At 43.6% G+C, this 23,146-nt stretch overlaps 1 protein-coding gene across 1 annotated transcript in view; it reads right to left on the reverse strand.

The window, feature by feature from the left end:
- Nucleotides 1-23,146, reverse strand: part of LOC139379099 (ArfGAP with RhoGAP domain, ankyrin repeat and PH domain 2) — a 224,414-nt gene that overhangs the window by 141,785 nt on the left and 59,483 nt on the right. The window contains exon 10 of the mRNA XM_071121911.1: nt 7,213-7,319. Coding sequence (XP_070978012.1) covers nt 7,213-7,319 — 107 coding nt within the window. The remainder of the gene's footprint in view (nt 1-7,212; nt 7,320-23,146) is intronic.

Raw genomic sequence — 23,146 nt, forward strand, 5'->3', positions numbered from 1 at the left:
CACCGTAACAAACTATTCATAAGGCATTTATAAACCATTCATGAGGCATTTACAAACCATTCATGAGTCATTTACAAACCATTCATGAGGCATTTATAAACCATTCATGAGTCATTTACAAGCCATTCATGAGGCATTTACAAGCCATTCATGAGGCATTTATAAACCATTCATGAGTCATTTACAAGCCATTCATGAGTCATTTACAAGCCATTCATGAGTCATTTACAAGCCATTCATGAGTCATTTACAAGCCATTCATGAGTCATTTACAAGCCATTCATGAGGCATTTATAAACCATTCGTAAGGCATTTAATAAACCATTCATGAGGTATTGATAGTTTATCATTTATTACATCACTACTCCCACATCTGTAAAACTGGAGTTTGAGTTTATTTGTATTTTTACAGGGACAGTGCACATTAATCAACGTTTCAGTAAAAAGTATGGTTTTAGCCAGCTGGCTAATTTTCAACCACAGTCCCTCTGCAGGTTATTAAAAACCATTCCAATCACAATACAGACAATCAATGAGCAGTGACCACATGCAGAGCAACAAAGGACAAGCAACACGTAGCAGACAGACAGAGCAACATAGGACAAGCAAATGCAGACAGACAGAACAACACAGGACAAGCAACATGTAGTACGCAGGCAGACAGAGAAACACAGGACAAGCAACACGTAGTACGCAGACAGACAGAGCAACACAAGACAAGCAACACGCAGACAGACAGAACAACACAGGACAAGCAACACGTAGTACGCAGACAGACAGAGCAACACATGACAAGCAACACGTAGTACGCAGACAGAAAGAGCAACACAGGACAAGCAACACGTAGCATGCAGACAGAGAAACACAGGACAAAGTACACGTAGTACGCAGACAGAGAAAGATAAGCAACATTTAGCATGGATACAGACAGAGAAATTGCACAAAAAGCAACAAAACAAAATCCATAAAAGCAGAAAAGTGTTTCCACACATCACCAGCTAGAGACAACACGAAGACAAGCTAGTAAGCTACTTATTCAGATGTGTATAAGGTGGTAAGCTAGTTATTCAGATGTGTATAAGGTGGTAAGCTAGTTATTCAGATGTGTATAAGGTGTTAAGCTAGTTATTTAGATGTGTACAAGCTAGTAAGCTAGTTATTTAGATGCGTACAAGCTAGCAAGCTAGTTATTTAGATGCGTACAAGCTAGCAAGCTAGTTATTTAGATGCGTACTAGCTAGCAAGCTAGTTATTTAGATGTGTACAAGCTAGCAAGCTAGTTATTTAGATGTGTACAAGCTAGCAAGCTAGTTATTTAGATGTGTACAAGCTAACAAGCTAGTTATTTAGATGTCTACTAGCTAGCAAGCTAGTTATTTAGATGTGTACTAGCTAGCAAGCTAGTTATTTAGATGTGTGCTAGCTAGCAAGCTAGTTATTTAGATGTGTACTAGCTAGCAAGCTAGTTATTTAGATGCGTACTAGCTAGCAAGCTAGTTATTTAGATGTGTACAAGCTAGCAAGCTAGTTATTTAGATGTGTACAAGCTAACAAGCTAGTTATTTAGATGTCTACTAGCTAGCAAGCTAGTTATTTAGATGTGTACTAGCTAGCAAGCTAGTTATTTAGATGTGTGCTAGCTAGCAAGCTAGTTATTTAGATGTGTACTAGCTAGCAAGCTAGTTATTTAGATGCGTACTAGCTAGCAAGCTAGATATTTAGATGTGTACAAGCTAGCAAGCTAGTTATTTAGATGTGTACAAGCTAACAAGCTAGTTATTTAGATGTCTACTAGCTAGCAAGCTAGTTATTTAGATGTGTACTAGCTAGCAAGCTAGTTATTTAGATGTGTGCTAGCTAGCAAGCTAGTTATTTAGATGTGTACTATCTAGCAAGCTAGTTATTTAGATGTGTACTAGCTAGCAAGCTAGTTATTTAGATGTGTACAAGCTAGTAAGGTAGTTATTTAGATGTGTTCAAGCTAGCAAGCTCGTTATTTAGATGTGTACAAGCTAGTAAGCTAGTTATTTAGATGTGTACAAGCTAGCACGCTAGTTATTTAGATGTGTACAAGCCAGCAAGCTAGTTATTTAGATGTGTACAAGCTAGCAAGCTAGTTATTTAGATGTGTACAAGCTAGCAAGCTAGTTATTTAGATGTGTAAAAGCTAGCAAGCAAGTTATTTAGATGTGTACTAGCTAGCAAGCTAGTTATTTAGATGTGTACTAGCTAGTTATTTAGATGTGTACAAGCTATAGCAAGCTAGTTATTTAGATGTGTACAAGCTAGCAAGCTAGTTATTTAGATGTGTACAAGCTAGCAAGCTAGTTATTTAGATGTGTACAAGCTAGCAAGCTAGTTATTTAGATGTGTACTAGCTAGCAAGCTAGTTATTTAGTTGTGTATATGTACTTCCTTAAACATCCCGTGTTGTGTGCTTGTTATTTTACTCGGTAGAGCTGGAATGTCTGCCAATGGCATGCCCATCTTTTTGTGAGAAATTACACTGGTCATTCAACACATTTATAAAGTATTTATAAAGCATAAATAGCGCTCACTTTAGATAAGGAGCTACACAAATAATTAGTAAATGGTTTATAAATGTGGGAGTAATGATAAATAAACGTTGAACACACTTTATATATACACTGTTGACTGAGACCTGAGCCCAATGCTAATACACTGTTGACTGAGCCCTGAGCCCAATGCTAATACACTGTTGACTGAGATCTGAGCCCAATGCTAATACACTGTGGACTGAGATCTGAGCCCAATGCTAATACACTGTTGACTGAGATCTGAGCCCAATGCTAATACACTGTTGACTGAGATCTGAGCCCAATGCTAATACACTGTTGACTGAGATCTGAGCCCAATGCTAATACACTGTTGACTGAGATCTGAGCCCAATGCTAATACACTGTTGACTGAGATCTGAGCCCAATGCTAATACACTGTTGACTGAGATCTGAGCCCAATGCTAATACACTGTTGACTGAGATCTGAGCCCAATGCTAATACACTGTTGACTGGGACCTGAGCCCAACGCTAATACACTGTTGACTGAGCTCTGAGCCCAATGCTAATACACTGTTGACTGAGATCTGAGCCCAATGCTAATACACTGTTGACTGAGATCTGAGCCCAATGCTAATACACTGTTGACTGAGATCTGAGCCCAATGCTAATACACTGTTGACTGAGATCTGAGCCCAATGCTAATACACTGTTGACTGAGACCTGAGCCCAATGCTAATACACTGTTGACTGAGATCTGAGCCCAATGCTAATACACTGTTGACTGAGATCTGAGCCCAATGCTAATACACTATTGACTGAGACCTGAGCCTAATTCTAATAAGCTATCGCTGGAGCTAACCGTTGATGAAAGGAAGAGTTGCTGCTTTTGAAGACCTTTTGGATCTGTTGTGATGTTTTCCCGGTCACTTTCCCCCAGCGGCGAATGTGTGTGAGGCTCGGAAAGACACACACTGCGAGGGGGAATGTGACGGGGCCAGGAAAACATCAGACACGCACGCACGCACGCACGCACGCACACGCACACACACACACACACACACACACACACACACACACACACACACACACACACACACACACACACACACAACCTGTCTCATTGCTGTATGACCGCCCTGCCATGTGTACGAGGAGAGAACAGGGCTCCAGGAAGACAGGCGCTAATTATTGATCTATTTTTGACATTTTTTTTAACAAATCTCCCGGGAGGGTTTGTGCACGCCTGGCGCTGTGATGCAACAGCATCCCTTGTACAGGCTGCCGCTATGGAGGACGGGGCGGATGCAGCGTTATGAGCGACCCCGGGACCTACACGGCAATAATCGATGAGCCGCTTGCTTGTTTGTCTGTTAATGGCCCCATTCAAAGCCCAACCGCCGAGACAAAACACTGCCTGTTTGCTAGAATTGTTTTGGATTGTTGCATTAAATATTTTGTTGTTTCTTCACCTGGCATATATATGACCGATCAATCTGTTTATCTATCTCTCCTTAATGGCCGTGTTCGTTTCAGTCCTATAAAGAGATGGGTATAATTGTAATTTTGTGCTTCAAAGAGGACTCTGTGAGAATAATCGTGGAACATCCTGATGAGGTGATGGGCACCTGAGGGGGTTTCATGGATCTAAATCAATTTCAAACCTACAAGCATCTTCTACCTGGGATTTGGATAAAACTCATTTAATCACTTTAAGCTGTAAAGACTCAGTCTGTGAATGGTTTCATTGTTTTTGATGGCGGGAATCACCCCGTGGTGTTTTTGGCTTTGCTTCACCAATCACCACCAGACTAGCAAAATTGTACTTTAAAGCAAGCAAGCTATGTTTGCTAAGAGTACGGACATAAAGAGAGAAGGGGAAGAGGTGTTTTGAGGTGGTTGTTTCACAGTCACATAGCATTTTGTTGCATCATTAATAACATAGTCTACAGTAGAGGCAGTAAAGTACAGTACTTTATGACATTCAGCATCTATTCATATTCAGTATAAAGACACTACGTTCCCTTATTTAAAGGCCCAGTGCAGTCATAAAACATGATTTTCATGTGTTTTATACATATTTGAAAATAGTGTAAAAAAGCAGTTTGAAAAGAATGCCTGAAATTTCTGCCTGTTTTTTGCAGGATGGAGTTTTGGCCTGCCTGGTAACTTTTGACTTTTATTTTATAATTTCACCTTTATTTAAACAAGTTTAACTGTGACCTGGCCAAGAATGAAGTAAGTAGTGCAACACAAAACAACAACAAGGAGTTACACGTGGAATAATCAAAAGTACAGCCAATAACACAATAGAAAAAGTATATGTACGGTGTGTGCAAACGAGGTAAGATAAGGGAGGTAAGGAAATAAATATGCCAGAGTGGCGAAATAATTAAAATTTAGCAATTAAACACAGGAGTGAAAGATGCACATTCATCTTCTGCACATGTAGAGCTACTGGGGTGCAAAGGAGCCAAAAATAATAATAAAGATAAATAAATTGCAGTATGGGGATGAGGTAGATGGATGGGCTATTAACAGATGGGCTATGTACAGGTGCAGTGATCTGCGAGCTGCTCCGACTTAAAGTTAGTAAGGGAGATATGAGTCTCCAGCTTCAGTGAATGCAGTCAAAGGAGGAGTTGGCTTTGGGGGTGACCAGTGAGATATACCTGCTGGAGTGGGTGCTACAAGTGGGTGCTGCTATGGTGACCAGTGAGCTGAGATAAGGCGGGGCATTACCTAGCAGAGACTTGTAGATGACCTGGAGACAGTGCGTTTGGCGACGAGTATGAATCGAGGGTCAGCCAATGAGAACATACAGGTCGCAGTGGTGGGTAGTATATGGGCCTTTGGTGACAAAACGGATGGCACTGTGATAGACTGCATCCAATTTGCTGAGTAGAGTGTTGGAGGCTATTTTGTAAATGACATCGCCAAAGTCAAGGATCGGTAGGATAGTCAGTTTTACGAGGGTATGTTTGGCAGTATGAGGGAAGGATGCTTTATTGCGAAATAGGAAGCCAATTCTAGATTTAATTTTGGATTGGAGATGCTTAATATGAGTCTGGAAGGAGAGTTTACAGTCTAACCAGACACCTAGGAATTTGTTGTTGTCCACATATTCTAAGTCAAAACCGTCCAGAGTAGTGATGCTGGATGGGCGGGCAGGTGCGGGCAGCGTTTGATTGAATAGCATGCATTTAGTTTAACTTGCATAAAGAGCAGTTGGAGTCCACGGAAGGAGAGTTGTATGGCATTGAAGCTCATCTGGAGGTTAGTTAACACAGTGTCCAAAGAAGGGTCCGAAGTATACAGAATGGTGTCGTCTGCGTAGAAGTGAATCAGAGAATCACCAGCAGCAAGAGTGACATCATTGATGATGTATACAGAGAAAATAGTTGGCCCGAGAATTGAACCCTGTGGCACCCCCATAGAGCTTGCCAGAGGTCCGGACAACAGGCCCTCCGATTTGACACACTGAACTCTATCTGAGAAGTAGTTGAACCAGGCGAGGCAATCATTTGAGAAACCTAGGCTGTTGAGTCTGCCGATAAGAATGTGATGATTGACAGAGTCGAAAGCCTTGGACAGGTCGATGAATACAGCTACACAGTATTGTCTCTTCTCGATGGCGGTTATGATATCGTTTAGGACCTTGAGCTTGGCTGAGGTCTACCCATGACCACCTCTGAAACCAGATTGCATTGCGGAGAAGGTACAGTGGGATTCAAAATGGTTGGTGACTTGGCTTTCAAAGACCTTCGAAAGGCAGGGTAGGATATATATAGGTCTGTAGCAGTTTGGGTCTAGAGTGTCTCCCTCTTTGAAGAGGGGGATGACCTCAGCAGCTTTCCAATCTTTGGGGATCTCAGACAATAAGAAAGAGAGGTTGAACAGGCTAGTAAAAGGGGTTGGAACAATTTCGACGGATCATTTTAGAAAGAGATGGTCCAGATTGTCTAGCCCGGCTGTAATTATTAGAGCAATAACAAAGAGAGTTCCAAACCTCTTTGCCAATAACCTCTCTGCCAGTTTTCTCTTCCCCACTCAGAACGCTCCCAGACAATCCTAGCAAAATTCTCGCTTGAGAAATAGCTCTTTACTAAGAAGCTATTTTGTATATTTGTGACAATTGTAATTGAAAACAATCACAGGAAGGTACCTATGTTACCTAGAAATGATTTGATATTGAGATAAAAAGCAGCATTGTACGTTTAATGTGTTCCTTAACCTTAACATTCCAAGGTAACATTCCAAGGTAACATTCCAAGGTAACATCCCAAGGTAACGTTCCAAGTCATGACCTTTTTACAGAAGTTTCTCTTGAACAGCTTACGGTACAAATACAAGTAACTATTCAACTTCACAGTTGGATTCATTGTTACCTCTCAATGTGTTATCTAACAATGACATTCCACGGAAGCCTTTCTATTATGAGTAAATCACCTTTAAAACCCTGACCTTGAATATGAGTTTGGATTGTTTTGGGAGATATGATTATTGTAGGTAAAATAGAATAAGATGCTTATGTTTGAATGGCATTTTTTTGATAGTAATCTTCTATTTTAGGCCAGGAGGAGAAACGGAGTGAGAGGTGGGTATGAAACACCATACGGGTTCAAACACAGCCATTCACACACACAAACAAACACTTGCTCATACACATCATTTCTCACAGACACAGACACTCACCAGAAGTTTCTGAAGGGAGTGTTGATTTGGAAGAGCCTCCTGTCTGTATCTTTAACGTTAGTAGCAGTCAGATCGATCATGGAAATACCCAGACCAGCTCTGAAGTCCTGTAGAACAGATACACTATGTCAGATCAAACATAAAGTAAGACAGGCTATGATACTAGGAGGCCAAGTGCATTATGGGGAAACAGAGGAGAGAGAGAGAGAGAGAGAGAGAGAGAGAGGATGGGAGGTCATAGGTCATTCACATGGAAGTCACTCACTGACACAAAACAAGTAATTCAACAGATACATGTATTGACCACAGTGATGAACTGGTCACCAAATGTTGCCGTGCTTCATTCTCTATCAATACATTTTGCTTCCCGTCTTCATCGAGTTTCCGCGTCGTCTTACCGTGAACGCAGTCTCCGCTAACGCAGGAAAGCAGCCTTTGAATTTAACCCTTGTGTAGTCTTAACATTCTGTATACCCCCCTTGTCCTAAGGGTAAAAAATGACCCGCCTTCACTAAACCCCTAAAATAAAGCAGCTTATTTGAATTTTAAATCACAAACGCTGTGAATATCTGGGTTTTCCCTTTTCACAATGCAGAAAGACTGCATTTAAATCAGTGGACACCACTCGTTTTTATTACAACACATTTGTCACAATTGTTTTCTTTACTAAAGTAGAGGTTTATTATTATTATGGTTATTATTGTTGTTATTGTGGCTAAAGGTACTGCATAAGTGTAAAACATGTTTTTAGCAAGATATAGCACTTGTGTAGCCTAAGACAGTAGCAGAAATGTGCAGAAAGTAGCTTTGAATGCATTTCATTGAAGGGAAACAATAACAATCTTGAACTTTTTTGGCGACACAGTGATATATTATTATATACTGTACAATGAGGAATTCAACTACAAAATACTAGTCTTCTCCCATTTCTTTAACCATTGCCCCCACCCACAAGGTGTATAAACAACAACAATAAATAAGAATAAATTAAGATAATAGATACAAAACAAACAACATAACAACAACATAAAGAACATAAATCAATCAACGGTAATTAGCACATGTCCGACAGTATTCAAGTGTGTGTGGATGGACTTTACAGATGTATTTCTGCAGCACATAGTATTAGTTTTACAGTCCTTCTGTGGGGCAGAATTAGTATCTCTTCCTCTTGCTGCCCCAGCTGCAGCCTCAGGTGGATCAGGACAAGGTTCGGCCCCCTGAACAGCTTTTACAAGCGTTGCAGAGAGCTGCTGTGCAAGGGAGGCGCTCCCTTCTTTGAATGTGTGGGGTTACAAGTGCCTTTCCCAGCTGCTCCAGGAACACCCTCCTCTTGTTCCGCTTATCAGGCATCCAGGTAGGGTTGATCTTGTCCCATATCACAAAGGCATTGTATGAGGACACATCAATTATGTTTTGAAAGATGACCGGTGGCCAGTGAGTAGTCATCCTCCTGCAGCTGTAAGTTCCAATCTCCTTGTCCAGGTTGTCCACGACTCCTTTGTTGTGGTTGTAGTCCAGAATGATGGCTGGATTCCTGTCCTCACGATCTCTGATCTCAGCCGTTTTGTGCAGTGTGCTCAGGAGGACCACGTTCTTGTTCCTCTTTGGGAGGTCAGAAACTAGAGTGGTGGTGGGGGTGAAGGCAAACTTTGATGAGAAGGCCTCTCTCCCCCTCGTCTGCTGGCTGAGTTCAATCAGTAACACAAATAATCTCAATTTCTCATTGTGTGTGTGTGTGTGTGTGTGTGTGTGTGTGTGTGTGTGTGTGTGTGTGTGTGTGTGTGTGTGTGTGTGTGTGTGTGTGTGTGTGTGTGTGTGTGTGTGTGTGTGTGAGTCTTTGTGGTTCTTGTGGTGTGTAAATTATATTATAACAGCCGGGTGAAAAATGACCCTAAGACAATCTTTGTACCCTGGTGGTGTACAGCTTTCATGGAAAGATGAACAAAGGTGATGTTTCACTTTTTCTAATGTTGGGGGTCACTAGGAAAGGCAATTCAAATTTCAAGTTGAACAAATATCATGTAGGGGGTTTTCTCTGCTGTTAAACATAGTGGTGGGTTATTTCTGACCCTTAAGACAACACAAGGGGTATTAAATCTCACTGTAACGCTGAATTTCCTCCACACGGATTGAATAAAGACCTAAGACCTTGATGCATAAATGTACCTGCGGGAGGAGGAGCTTGTTTTATAATAAGCCCATAGCCGCAAGGGACCCTAGATAAGGACCCTTCTCTCAGTCCCTCCACTCAGCCCCTCCTCTCAGCCCCTCCTCTCAGCCCCTCCTCTCAGCCCCTCCAGTCAGCCCCTCCAGTCAGCCCCTCCTCTCAGCCCCTCCACTCAGCCCCTCCACTCAGCCCCTCCACTCAGCCCCTCCTCTCAGCCCCTCCACTCAGCCCCTCCTCTCAGCCCCTCCTCTCAGCCCCTCCTCTCAGTCCCTCCTCTAAGCCCCTCATCTCAGCCCCTCCTCTCAGTCCCTCCTCTCAATCCCTCCTCTCAGCCCCTCCTCTCAGCCCCTCCTCTCAGTCCCTCCTCTCAGTCCCTCCTCTCAGCACCTCCTCTCAGCCCCTCCTCTCAGTCCCTCCTCTCAGTCCCTCCTCTCAGCCCCTCCTCTCAGCCCCTCCTCTCAGCCCCTCCTCTCAGTCCCTCCTCTCAGTCCCTCCTCTCAGCCCTTTCTCCAGGTAGAATAGAATATCATAATGGATATGAATCTCATCTCATTAGAACTAAATCTGGCCTCTCCTACGAGTGTCATTCGGTCTAATAAACAAACATAGTACAGGCCACATGGATTAAAGTCTGCCCCCATGCCCTATTTCCCAGGGGCCTTTGCACAGAGATACATGAGAATGTGTGAGAAGAAGAGTCTGAAGAGGTGGCTGAAAGATGTCCACGCATTGTTTAAATGCACCTTTCCTCTTGTGTGTGTGTCTGTGTGTGTGTGTCTGTGTGTATGCGTGTAAGTGTGTATGTTTGTCTGTGTGTGTCTGTGTGTGTGTGTCTGTCTGCCCGCCAGTAGTAGCAGAGTGGGATGCTAAACTAACGCAGGCTGTCTCCTCCTTCTCCTGCTCTCTAAAGGGCTGAGGAGACGCTTTCTCATCGCCCCCAGACAGAGGGAGAGGAACAGATGAGAAAATGAGAGAGAGGAAAGTAGGAAGATAGACAGGAGAGAGCGAAGAGGGAGGAAGACAGAGATAGAAAGACAGAGAGAGAAGAGAGAAGAAGACAGAGAGAAAAGAAAGAGAAAGATAGAGATAGAAAGACAGAGAGAGAAGAGAGAGGAAGACAGAAATAGAAGAGAGGAAGACAGAGAGAGAAGAGAGAGGAAGAGGGAGGCAGACAGAGAGCGAAGAGGGAGGAAGAGGGGGGAAGACAGAGAGCGAAGAGGGAGGAACAGAAAAAGACGAGACAGGAAGACAGAGAGAGAGAGAATAAAAATGCCCCTCCCCAATACATCATAACAGTGAATTGAAAACAGCTGCAGTGGCACCAAACATAAAACTATGTCAACCTGGCCTGTTATCATAAGAACAGTTCATCACCACAGACACAGTTTACTCCCATTACCACAAACAAAGAGCGGAAATTAATTGACACCATCTTTGTTGATTAGGCACTTTTCACGAATGAGAGGGAGAAAGGAAACGAGAGAGGGAGAAAGGCCTCTCTGAATAATGCTGCGTAATTAGACAGTTGTGAGACATGAGGAGATATACAGTGCCATGCGAAAGTATTCAGACCCCTTGAACTTTGCGACCTTTTGCCACATTTCAGGCTTCAAACATAAAGATATAAAACTGTATTTGTTTGTGAAGAATCAACAACAAGTGGGACACAATCATGAAGTGGAACGACATTTATTGGATATTTCAAACTTTTTTAACAAATCAAACACTGAAAAATTGGGCGTGCAAAATTATTCAGCCCCTTTACTTTCAGTGCAGCAAACTCTCTCCAGAAGTTCAGTGAGGATCTCTGAATGATCCAATGTTCGAGTCTGTGGATTTCTGAACATAACGCGCCAAGGTATACGACATTGCAAAACCCATGTACACAAACAACAAGCGTGTGGCTAAAATAGGCAAAAAGCATACACATTTATTCCCATAGGGCCGTGGGGTGAGACAGGGATGCTGCTTAAGCCCCACTCTCTTCAACATATATATCAATGAATTGGAGAAGGCACTTGAAAAGTCTGCAGCACAAGGCCTCACCTTACTAGAATCTGAAGTCAAATGTCTACTGTTTGCTGATGATCTGATGCTTCTGTCACCAACCAAGGAGGGCCTACAGCAGCACCTAGATCTTCTGCACAGATTCTGTCAGACCTGGGCCCTGACAGTAAATCTCAGTAAGACCAAAATAATGTTGTTCCAAAAAAAGTCCAGTCGCCAGGACCACAGATACAAATTCCATCTAGACACCGTTGCCCTAGAGCACACACAAAGCTATACATACCTTGGCCTAAACACAGGTAACTTCCACAAATCTGTGAACAATCTGAGAGTCAAGGCTAGGAGGGCCTTCTATGCCATCAAAAGGAACATAACATTTGACATACCAATTGGGATCTGGCTAAAAATACTTGAATCAGTCATAGAACCCATTCCCCTTTATGTTTGTGAGGTCTGGGGTCTGCTCACCAACCAAGAATTCACTAAATGGGACAAACACCAAATTGATACATTGAAAAATAACCTCAGTGTACAATGTGAAACACCCAATAATGCATGCAGAACACAATTAGGCTGATACCCGCTAAGTATCAAAAACCTCTAAAGAGACGTTAAATTCTACAACCACCTAAAAGGAAGTGATTCCCAAACCTTGCATAACAAAACCATCACCTACAGAGAGATGAACCTGGAGAAGAGTCCCCTAAGCAAGCTGGTCCTGGAGCTCTGTTCACAAACACAAACACACCCTGCAGAGCCCCAGGACAGCAGCACAATTAGACCCAACCAAATCATGAGGAAATAAAACAATAATTATTTCCAATGTGTCAAGTAATTAACAAAAAAACTGAGCAAACTAGAATGCTATTTGGCCCTGAACAGAGAGTACACAGTGTCAGAAAATCTGACCACTGTGACTGACCCAAACTTAAGGAAAGCTTTGACTATGTCCAGACTCAGTAAGCATAGCCTTGCTATTGAGAAAGGCCAACATAAGCAGACCTGGCTCTCAAGAGAAGACAGGCTATGTGCACACTGCCCACAATATGAGGTGGAAACTGAGCTGCACTTCCTAACCTCCTGCCCAATGTATGACCATATTAGAGAGACATATTTCCCTCAGATTACACAGACCCACAAATATTTTTTTTTAAATCAAATTTTGATCAACTCACATATTTATTGGGTGAAATACCACACAGTAACATTTGTGACCTGTTGCCACAAGAAAAGGGCAACCAGTGAAGAACAAACACCATTGTAAATACAACCTATTTTTATGCTTATTTATCTTCCCTTTCGTACTTGAACTATTTTCACAACATCACAACACTGTATATATATATATACATAATATGACATTTGAAACGTCTTTATTCTTTAGGAACTTTTGTAAGTGTAATGTTTACTGTTAATTTTGATTGTTTATTTCACTTTTGTTTATTATCTATTTAACTTGCTTTGGCAATGTAAACGTACATTTCCCTTAAATTGAATTGAATTGAGAGAGGGAGTATTGAGACATGGCAGAAAGAAGGAAGAAGCGAGAGAAAAACTAAAGCCACTATCGCAACAACACAGTTCTTAAATAATCTGAGTGATCTGATTGGATGACGGGTGATGGAAGGGTGCCTTACTCAAGGTTCTACTTTCCATTTACGACAGTGTGCATTGAGCTGTGAATGCAGCATCTCTCTCTCTCTCTCTATCTCCCTCTTCCCCATTGTAGTGCTACATTGAACTCTGCTACAAAGTACCTGGGCAACTTCATCTGGAGAGTGGTCAATTGCCCTCATGGATAATTTACAGAGTTGCAAACGAGGACAGCTCTATATGAAGTGTGTGTGTGTATATATGTGTGTGTGTGTGTGTGTGTGTGTGTACAGTAAATGTGTCTTCGTAGCTGTATGTGATTGTTTCTGCGTGCCTATACTGTACGTGTCTGTGTCATTGTGTGTGTGTGTGTGTGTGTCGGTGTGTGTCGCCCATCTAATGGCCCTCATCCCTCTCAACAGCCAATTACAGATATGGCTGTTAGGATCCGGCCCGGCTGCTAGTTACCTTGCCTGTGCTGTGGCCTCCTGCCCTGTCCAATTAAATCACCAGGGATGGAGGGTGGGGTGGAAGAAGGGGTGGAAGGAGGTGAAGGAACATTCTGGCATTAGAGATAAAAATGACTCTCCCAATTACAACAGCCGAGAGCCGCGGGGCAATGATGATGCAGAGAGAGGAGAAGAGTTAGGGTTAGGGTTAGAGACTGCACCGGGCGGTGCAATGATGATGCAGATAGAGGAGTAGGGTTAGAGTTAGAGAGAGCACTGGGCGGTGCAATTATGATTCAGAGAGAGGAGTAGGGTTAGGGTTAGCGAGATCACTGGGCGGTGCAATGATGATACAGATAGAGGGTTAAGGTTAGAGAGAGCACTGGGCGGTGCAATGATGATTCAGAGAGAGGAGTAGGGTTAGGGTTAGCGAGATCACCAGGCGGTGCAATGATGATGCAGAGAGAGGAGTAGGGTTAGAGAGAGCACCGGGCAGTGCAATTATGATGCAGAGAGAGGAGTAGGGTTAGAGAGTGCACCGGGGAGTGCAATGATGATGCAGAGAGAGGAGTAGGGTTATAGAGAGCACCGGGCAGTGCAATGATGATGCAGAGAGAGGAGTAGGGTTAGAGAGAGCACAGGGGCAATGCAATTATGATGCAGAGAGAGGAGTAGGGTTAGAGAGAGCACAGGGCAGTGCAATGATGATGCAGAGAGAGGAGTAGGGTTAGAGAGAGCACCGGGCAGTGCAATTATGATGCAGAGAGAGGAGTAGGGTTAGAGAGAGCACCGGGCAGTGCAATTATGATGCAGAGAGAGGAGTAGGGTTAGAGAGAGCACTGGGCAGTGCAATTATGATGCAGAGAGAGGAGTAGGGTTAGAGAGAGCACCGGGCAGTGCAATTATGATGCAGAGAGAGGAGTAGGGTTAGAGAGAGCACCGGGCAGTGCAATTATGATGCAGAGGGAGGAGTAGGGTTAGAGAGAGCACCGGGCAGTGCAATTATGATGCAGAGAGAGGAGTAGGGTTAGAGAGAGCACCGGGCAGTGCAATTATGATGCAGAGAGAGGAGTAGGGTTAGAGAGAGCACCGGGCAGTGCAATTATGATGCAGAGAGAGGAGTAGGGTTAGAGAGAGCACCGGGCAGTGCAATGATGATGCAGAGAGAGGAGTAGGGTTAGAGAGAGCACAGGGCAGTGCAATGATGATGCAGAGAGAGGAGTAGGGTTAGAGAGAGCACCGGGCAGTGCAATTATGATGCAGAGAGAGGAGTAGGGTTAGAGAGAGCACCGGGCAGTGCAATTATGATGCAGAGAGAGGAGTAGGGTTAGAGAGAGCACCGGGCAGTGCAATGATGATGCAGAAAGAGGAGTAGGGTTAGAGAGAGCACCGGGCAGTGCAATGATGATGCAGAGATAGGAGTAGGGTTAGAGAGAGCACCGGGCAGTGCAATGATGATGCAGAGAGAGGAGTAGGGTTAGAGAGAGCACCGGGCAGTGCAATTATGATGCAGAGAGAGGAGTAGGGTTAGAGAGAGCACCGGGCAGTGCAATGATGATGCAGAGAGAGGAGTAGGGTTAGAGAGAGCACAGGGCAGTGCAATGATGATGCAGAGAGAGGAGTAGGGTTAGAGAGAGCACCGGGCAGTGCAATGATGATGCAGATAGAGGAGTAGGGTTAGAGAGAGCACAGGACGGAGCAATGATGATCCAGGGAGAGGGTTAGGGTTAGAGAGAACACCGGGCGGGTCAATGACGTGGCTAGTAGGGAGAGCTGGTATTTTAAAAAATGGTCTATGACATAATGAATGCAACACAGCTTTGATGACACCCCTGTCACAAAAACGAAAGACTTCTCCTCCCAGCCGTGCCACTTGTCTTGTAAAATGATGACCAACTTTACCCGCTTCATGTAAAAATGTAGAACTCCTATTGGGTAAACCACAGTAAATCTACATGAATAGGAAGTTGAATCCTCCCTTTTCCTAAAATGAATGGGGATGTGTGTGTTACCTGCACAACATCTATTATTTTGACCGAGATTAGATTTTGGCACCAATCTCTTTTACACAACCAACATGATGGTTTACTAATACATCATGATGGTTTACTAATACAACATGATGGTTCACTAATACATCATGATGGTTTACTAATACAACATGATGGTTTACTAATACATCATGATGGTTTACTAATACAACATGATGGTTTACTAATACATCATGATGGTTTACTAATACAACATGATGGTTCACTAATACATCATGATGGTTTACTAATACAACATGATGGTTCACTAATACATCATGATGGTTTACTAATACAACATGATGGTTTACTAATACAACATGATGGTTCACTAATACATCATGATGGTTTACTAATACAACATGATGGTTTACTAATACAACATGATGGTTTACTAATACAACATGATGGTTTACTAATACAACACATCTGTCCATCTCACCTTCTCCCCTCTCTCCTTCCCTTCTTCTTCTCCCCTTTCACTCACACCCTCTCCCTTATACACAGAGCCTTCAGAAAGTATTCATAACCCCTCGACTTATTCCACATTTTGTTGTGTTAGTCTGAATTCAAAATGAATAACGTCGATTTTTCCCCTCACCTGTTTTTGCACTGAAACATGTCAAATAAATCCCTGCCAGTTTTAACTAATTAAACAACAAAATATCTACATGATCAGTCTCTGTGTGCAAAATAAAAAGTGGTTCATGTGAACCGAAATCACAGCAACAAAAAAAAAAAAATTTTTTTTTAAGCATTTCAATGTTATTTGTTGCCTAGACTTTACTGCAAATGAAACTCAAGTCTTGAGAAAAAAACAATACAGTAATATCGCAGTTACCATGACAGCCTTTATAATAGAACGCTTGTGAACCACACACACATCTAAATATTGAACTTGGGGGGAAAAAAATGTTTTAGTAGAAATAGAATGAAACAAACAGTCTATTGTTGCTCTTTTAGAGTGGCCAGTACAGTAGACATCCATCAAGTGTACTAGGCTACATGGGTGTAAAAATAACATTCACTGAGTAGAAACATTATAATATACCCCCCTCACACACGCACACACACACACACACACACACACACACACACACACACACACACACACACACACACACACACACACACACACACACACACACACACACACACACACACACACACACACACACACACACACACACACACACACACACACACACACACACACACACACACACACACACACACACACACACACACACACACACACACACACGTTACTGACAAGTTCAACACAACTAAAACAAAATCTTTGGGCTACACTGCACATTATTACATTGTTCACGTCCTGCCTGTGGACATCTGTTCTACAATGTGCCAGCAGAGCATGAGACCCTTTGTTGGCATAATTGATCTCTTTCAGGCAGAGAGTAACACCTGGCATACCCCTTTTTATCCACTGTATCGAAGAAGAGAGAAAGATTGAAAGTGTGTGGTGTTCCTTTCACCTCTATGGAGGCATCCAGTTTAAACCAGACCCAGCTCCATCTCCACTTCATCCCTGAATCCACTTCTTTGATTAACAAGCAACACCTCATTTCCACCTAATTCTCTTATTCTGAAAAATAACCACATACTGTAGAGTAAAACACATTAGTTCATAGATAGTAGTTAGTTTGTTAGCTAGTTAACTAGTTAACATTTCACACAGATTGCTAACTAACGAGTTACCAGACCAGTTAATACTATACTGAATTGGTAAAGTTAGTAAAGTTAGCTTCATCTGATGTTGCAATGTTAGCTAGCTAATGTTAACTGTCTGACTTTATTAGCCAGCTAATTATCACACCATAAACTCAATTATTGGATCAGCTAAGTTGGCTAATGTTGCTCAACATTTCTCTGGCTAGCTTACGCAGAATTTGATCTAGCTAGCAAGATACTTAACAATGCTAACAATACTTGTTTCATCACACTTTCTCCCTCACCTCAAACTTTCCAAATGCCAGTTGTTTTTCGGTTACAGCTCATGCAGTACATCTTCTCACCTCTGTGAGAAGGTGTTCAAGTCCAAACTGTAACTGGGCTACTCACAGAACATTCACGGTCTTCTTGGTAAGCAACTCCAGTGTAGATTTGTTTTAGGTGAATTCATCTCCCAGAGTCTGGTGGAAAAGCAGACTGAACCACATTTTGTTTCTTGAGGATTTTGCTTCACTTCTCTCGCTCCTCACTCCCCAGTCCTTAACGATGATAAGCATACCCATAACATGTTGCAGCCACCACTATGCGTGAATATATGGAGAGTAGTACTCAGTAATGTGTTGTATTGGATTTGCCCCAAACATAACACTTTGTATTCAGGACAAAAAATGGATTGCTTTGCCACATTATTTGCAATTTTACTTTAGTGCCTCGTAGCAAACATGATGCATGTTTTGGAATATTTGTATTCTGTACAGGCTTCCTTTTCACTCTGTCAATTAGGTTAGTATTGTAGACTAACTACAATGTTGTTGATCCATCCTCAGTTTTCTCCTATCACAGCCATTAAACTCTGTAACTGTTTTAAAGTCACCATTGGCCTCATGGTGAAATCATCCTCTCCAGCAACTGAGTTAGGAAAGACACCTGTATCGTTGTACTGACTGGCTGTCCCGATACGCCATTAAAAGTGTAATTAATAACTCCACCATGCTCAAAGGGATATTCAATGTCTGCTTCTTTTTAATGATTTTGTTTTACACCTCTACCAATAGGTGCCCATCTTTACACATCTACCGATAGGAGCCCTTCTTTACACATCTACCAATAGGTGCCCTTCTTAACACATCTACCAATAGGTGCCCTTCTTTGTGAGGCATTGGAATACCTCTAGGGTCACTATTATTGCAGAGTCCATGCAACTTAAATTCCTTGTTAAGAAAATGTTTACTCCTAAACTTATTTAGGCTTGCCATAACAAAGGGGTTGAATACTTATTGACTCAAGACATTTTCAGCTTTCCTTTTTTCATTAATTTGTAAAAAGTTTAAAAAACAACATTATGGGGTATTGTGTGTAGGCCAGTGACAAAACTAAATCTAAATGTAGTCGATATTAAATTCAGAATGTAACACCATTTTTTTGTGGAGAAAGTCAAGGGATGTGAATACTTTCTGAAGGCACAGGAACTTCTACCCCATAACCGGTGAACTCTACAACATTAAATCCATATTATCAAACATACCGCATTACAATCCCAACTCCTATTATCTGTAATAAAAAACAAAACAGTAACCTTTAACCTCCTACCTCTTCGATGCCTCCACGTCAGTGTCCACTGAGAACGACTTAATGTCAACGGCCAGCGGAGCAATTCACCTAAACTTCCATTTCGATGAAGTCACTTCGGCCCTTCTCAAAGCATGCTGGGTAAGCGACAGAACACTCCCCGGGAAAAAAAGCTATTGTTCTAACCACTTAAGAAGGAGGGGGAAAAAAAGAGGGAAAAGTTTGTAAAACAAACTACAAGTGGATCAATAGAAAGATGGAGAGAGATGGGAGAGAGAAAGCGAGAAGGGAGAGAGAAAGAGAGATGGGAGAGAGAGAGTGAGATGTGCGTGAGAGAGAGAGAGAGAGGTGTATGAGAGAGAGAGAGAGAGATGTGTGTGAGAGAGATGGGAGAAAGAGAGAGAGAGAGTGAGATAAAGAGAGAGATAGAGAGAGAGAGAGAGTGCGAGACAGAGAGAGAGAAAGAGAGAGAGAGAGAGAGAGAAAGAGAGAGAGAGAGAGAGAGAGATGGGAGAAAGAGAGAGAGAGAGAGATGGGAGAAAGAGAGAGAGAGAGCGAGATAAAGAGAGAGATAGGGAGAGAGAGAGAGCGAGATGGGAGAGAGACAGAGAGAGGGGGGAAAAAAGAAAAAGAAAGAAAGGAATTAAGAATGCAAAAGAGAGAGGGAGCGATAAAGACAGAGAATGATGAAAGAGAAATTGAAAGAGCAAGGTAAAAATAGAGATGGATTCAGAGTGATACTAGCAGCTGCCTGACCACCATGGGATGCAGTGACCTATAGTTCCTGGCGGTGTGTGAGAAAGGAAACAGAAAGTAGACCTAATGAAGCTAATGATGAATTAAACCTGCTTCCCTCCAGGCCCCAGATTACACAGATTCCAATAACCAGCATTACTTACAACCCGGACAGGGAGACTTATGGACAAACCAGTCTGAGGAATAATCCACCTAAACAATCATCCTAGGTACACTATTCAATCCAGTAGTTTAACACTCTGAAGGTTTGGTCTGATGTCCTTATCTATGACCCATGTAGCCAAACCTTACCAATCACACTAGCGGGAGACATTCATTTCCTACTAAGAAGCCCAACCTCACCTATTGCAACCAGGGTCAGTTAAACAGTACAGTGTTATACTGTGTAAAACCACTAGCATCAATGTCAGTCCCCTATGTTAGGCCCCTTAGCCTAGGCCAAACTTCTGCACTTGGGGTTCCGTAGAGCCACTCTGCACTGACACACCTGATTCGGACAATCGTGGTTGTAAACATTTGTTTCTTAGATTAACTGAATCAGGTGTTAGCTCCTGGATAAAACAAAAGCCTGCACATATTGCCACCACATAGGTCTAGGTAAGAGACGAAACTACCTTGTAGTGGTGAGCATCGTATAGCACATGCTGTCCATGAGACTCAAATGACAGACATGAGTAGTAGAGGGAGAGATGGATGTGGTCAGGCTAAGTAGACATGGGTAGTAGAGAGGGAGAGATGGATGTGGTCAGGCTAAGTAGACATGGGTAGTAGAGAGGAAGAGATGGATGTGGTCAGGCTAAGTAGACATGGGTAGTAGAGAGGGAGAGATGGATGTGGTCAGGCTACACACTACAGTCTTTGTCTGTGTCTGTTTTGACCTGCTTTACCTTGGGAAACACAAATTTAAAATGACCTTAGAGGACAGTTCCATCACACAGTTTACAATCCATGAGAAAGGAGGTGGGGTTCTCAACAGCTCGTTCATCATGTTAGATGAAGTACTCCACTCCAGTGAACATGAACGTGGTTACATAATACACTCTCACCCTCTCCTTCTACAACTTGCTAGGCCCTTTTCTCTCCTCAATTTCAGCCTGAATGACATGCCCAAAGTAAACTGCCTGTTGCTCAGGCCCTGATTATGCATATAATTTGTACCATTGGAAAGAAAACCCTTTGAAGTTTGTAGAAATGTTAAAATAATGTAGGAGAGTATGACACAATAGATATGGTAGCAGAAAATCCAAAGAAAAACCAACCAGAATATTATTTGTTTTGAGAGACCATCCTCTTCCAGTAGAAAGTTTTGGGGCATACGGAATTCTAGCTCCCAGGATGCAATTCCTATGGCTTCTACAGGATGTCAGCAGTCTATTGTTCAAGGTTTCATGCTTGTAACTTCGAAAACGAAGAAGAAATATGAATTTTAGTACAGGGACACAGTCTTGGAAATGTGTGTATGCGTGCGCAATGAAGACAGAACGCACCTGCTAAAATCGGTTTCCTACTGAACATACTTCTTCTGTAAGAAATATTATAGTTTAATTACATTTTAGGGTATCTGAGGAGTATTTTGACTTGTTGAAACAAAGTTTAGGGGTAGATTTTTTTAGATTCCTTTCTTTGCATGTTGAACGAGTGGATTACTCAAATCGATGGCGCCAACTAAACAGACTTTTTGGGATATAAAGAAGGACTTTATCTAACAAAACAACACTACATGTTATAGCTGGGACACTTTGGATGACAAATCAGAGGAAGACTTTCAAAAAGTAGGCAAATATTTAATTGCATTTTTGTGATTTTATGAAACCTGATGCCGGTGGAAAAATATTTTTATGTGTGGCGCCGTCCTCAAACAATCGCATGGCATGTTTTCACTGTAATGGGTACTGTAAATCAGACAGTGCAGTTAGATTAACAAGAATTTAAGCTTTCAACCAATATAAGACACTTGTATGTACCTACATGTTTAATATCCATCATTTGTATGATTATTTATTTGAGTTGCGCGCCCTCCAGTTTCACCGGATGTTGTCCCACTAGTGGGATGGATAACCCAAAAATGCATCTCTCCCAATCTCAAGCCACTCTCTGTTTCTTACTCTTTCACCCATAGGCTTAAACATTCACTCCATCATCTACCTCTCTTTCTACATTTCTCCCTTCATCCTTCTCTCTATCCCTTCCGTCTCCACCCCGCCCCTCTCTCCTTTCCGTCCCCGCCCCTCTCTCCCTTCATCCTTCTCTCTCTCTCCCCCTGTTCCTCTCTCCCTCCCTCTCAGACTAGCTGACGCTGTGTTGGTGCATTCGCCACGCTTGGAATTTACCGTTTAAGCAAAGAAAAATACAATGAATTCCAATTTTCACCCTCCTACATTCCCTCTCTCTCCTTCACGGAAACATGCTGACACAGAGCGATACCCATAGAGAAATAGGACAGAGATGTTTTTTTACGCTAATGAAGTAAATAATGAGAGAAAGGGAATGAGAGAGGACGGAAGGGAGAGAGGGGCGGGGACGGAAAGGAGAGAGAGATGAGGTGGAGACGGAAGGGAGAGAGGGACGAGGTGGAGACGGAAGGGAGAGAGAGACGAGGTGGAGACGGAAGGGAGAGAGGGACGAGGTGGAGACGGAAGGGAGAGAGGGACGAGGTGGAGACGGAAGGGAGAGAGGGACGAGGTGGAGACGGAAGGGAGAGAGGGACGAGGTGGAGACGGAAGGGAGAGAGGGGCAGGGTGGAGACGGAAGGGAGAGAGGGACGAGGTGGAGACGGAAAGGAGAGAGGGACGAGGTGGAGACGGAAGGGAGAGAGGGGCAGGGTGGAGACGGAAGGGAGAGAGGGGCAGGGTGGAGACGGAAGGGAGAGAGGGACGTGGTGGAGACGGAAGGGAGAGAGGGACGAGGTGGAGACGGAAGGGAGAGAGGGACGAGGTGGAGACGGAAGGGAGAGAGGGACGAGACGGTGGAGACGGAAGGGAGAGAGGGACGAGGTGGAGACGGAAGGGAGAGTGGGGCAGGGTGGAGACGGAAGGGAGAGAGGGACGAGGTGGAGATGGAAGGGAGAGAGGGACGAGGTGGAGACGGAAGGGAGAGAGGGACGAGGTGGAGACGGAAGGGAGAGAGGGACGAGGTGGAGACGGAAGGGAGAGAGGGGCAGGGTGGAGACGGAAGGGAGAGAGGGACGAGGTGGAGACGGAAAGGAGAGAGGGACGAGGTGGAGACGGAAGGGAGAGAGGGGCAGGGTGGAGACGGAAGGGAGAGAGGGGCAGGGTGGAGACGGAAGGGAGAGAGGGACGAGGTGGAGACGGAAAGGAGAGAGGGACGAGGTGGAGACGGAAGGGAGAGAGGGGCAGGGTGGAGACGGAAGGGAGAGAGGGACAAGGTGGAGACGGAAGGGAGAGAGGGACGAGGTGGAGACGGAAGGGAGAGAGGGACGAGGTGGAGACGGAAGGGAGAGAGGGGCAGGGTGGAGACGGAAGGGAGAGAGGGACGAGGTGGAGACGGAAGGGAGAGAGGGACGAGGTGGAGACGGAAGGGAGAGAGGGGCAGGGTGGAGACGGAAGGGAGAGAGGGGCAGGGTGGAGACGGAAGGGAGAGAGGGACGAGGTGGAGACGGAAGGGAGAGAGGGACGAGGTGGAGACGGAAGGGAGAGAGGGACGAGGTG

Source organism: Oncorhynchus clarkii, chromosome 21 (assembly GCF_045791955.1).
Source record: "Oncorhynchus clarkii lewisi isolate Uvic-CL-2024 chromosome 21, UVic_Ocla_1.0, whole genome shotgun sequence".
NCBI lineage: Eukaryota > Metazoa > Chordata > Actinopteri > Salmoniformes > Salmonidae > Oncorhynchus > Oncorhynchus clarkii.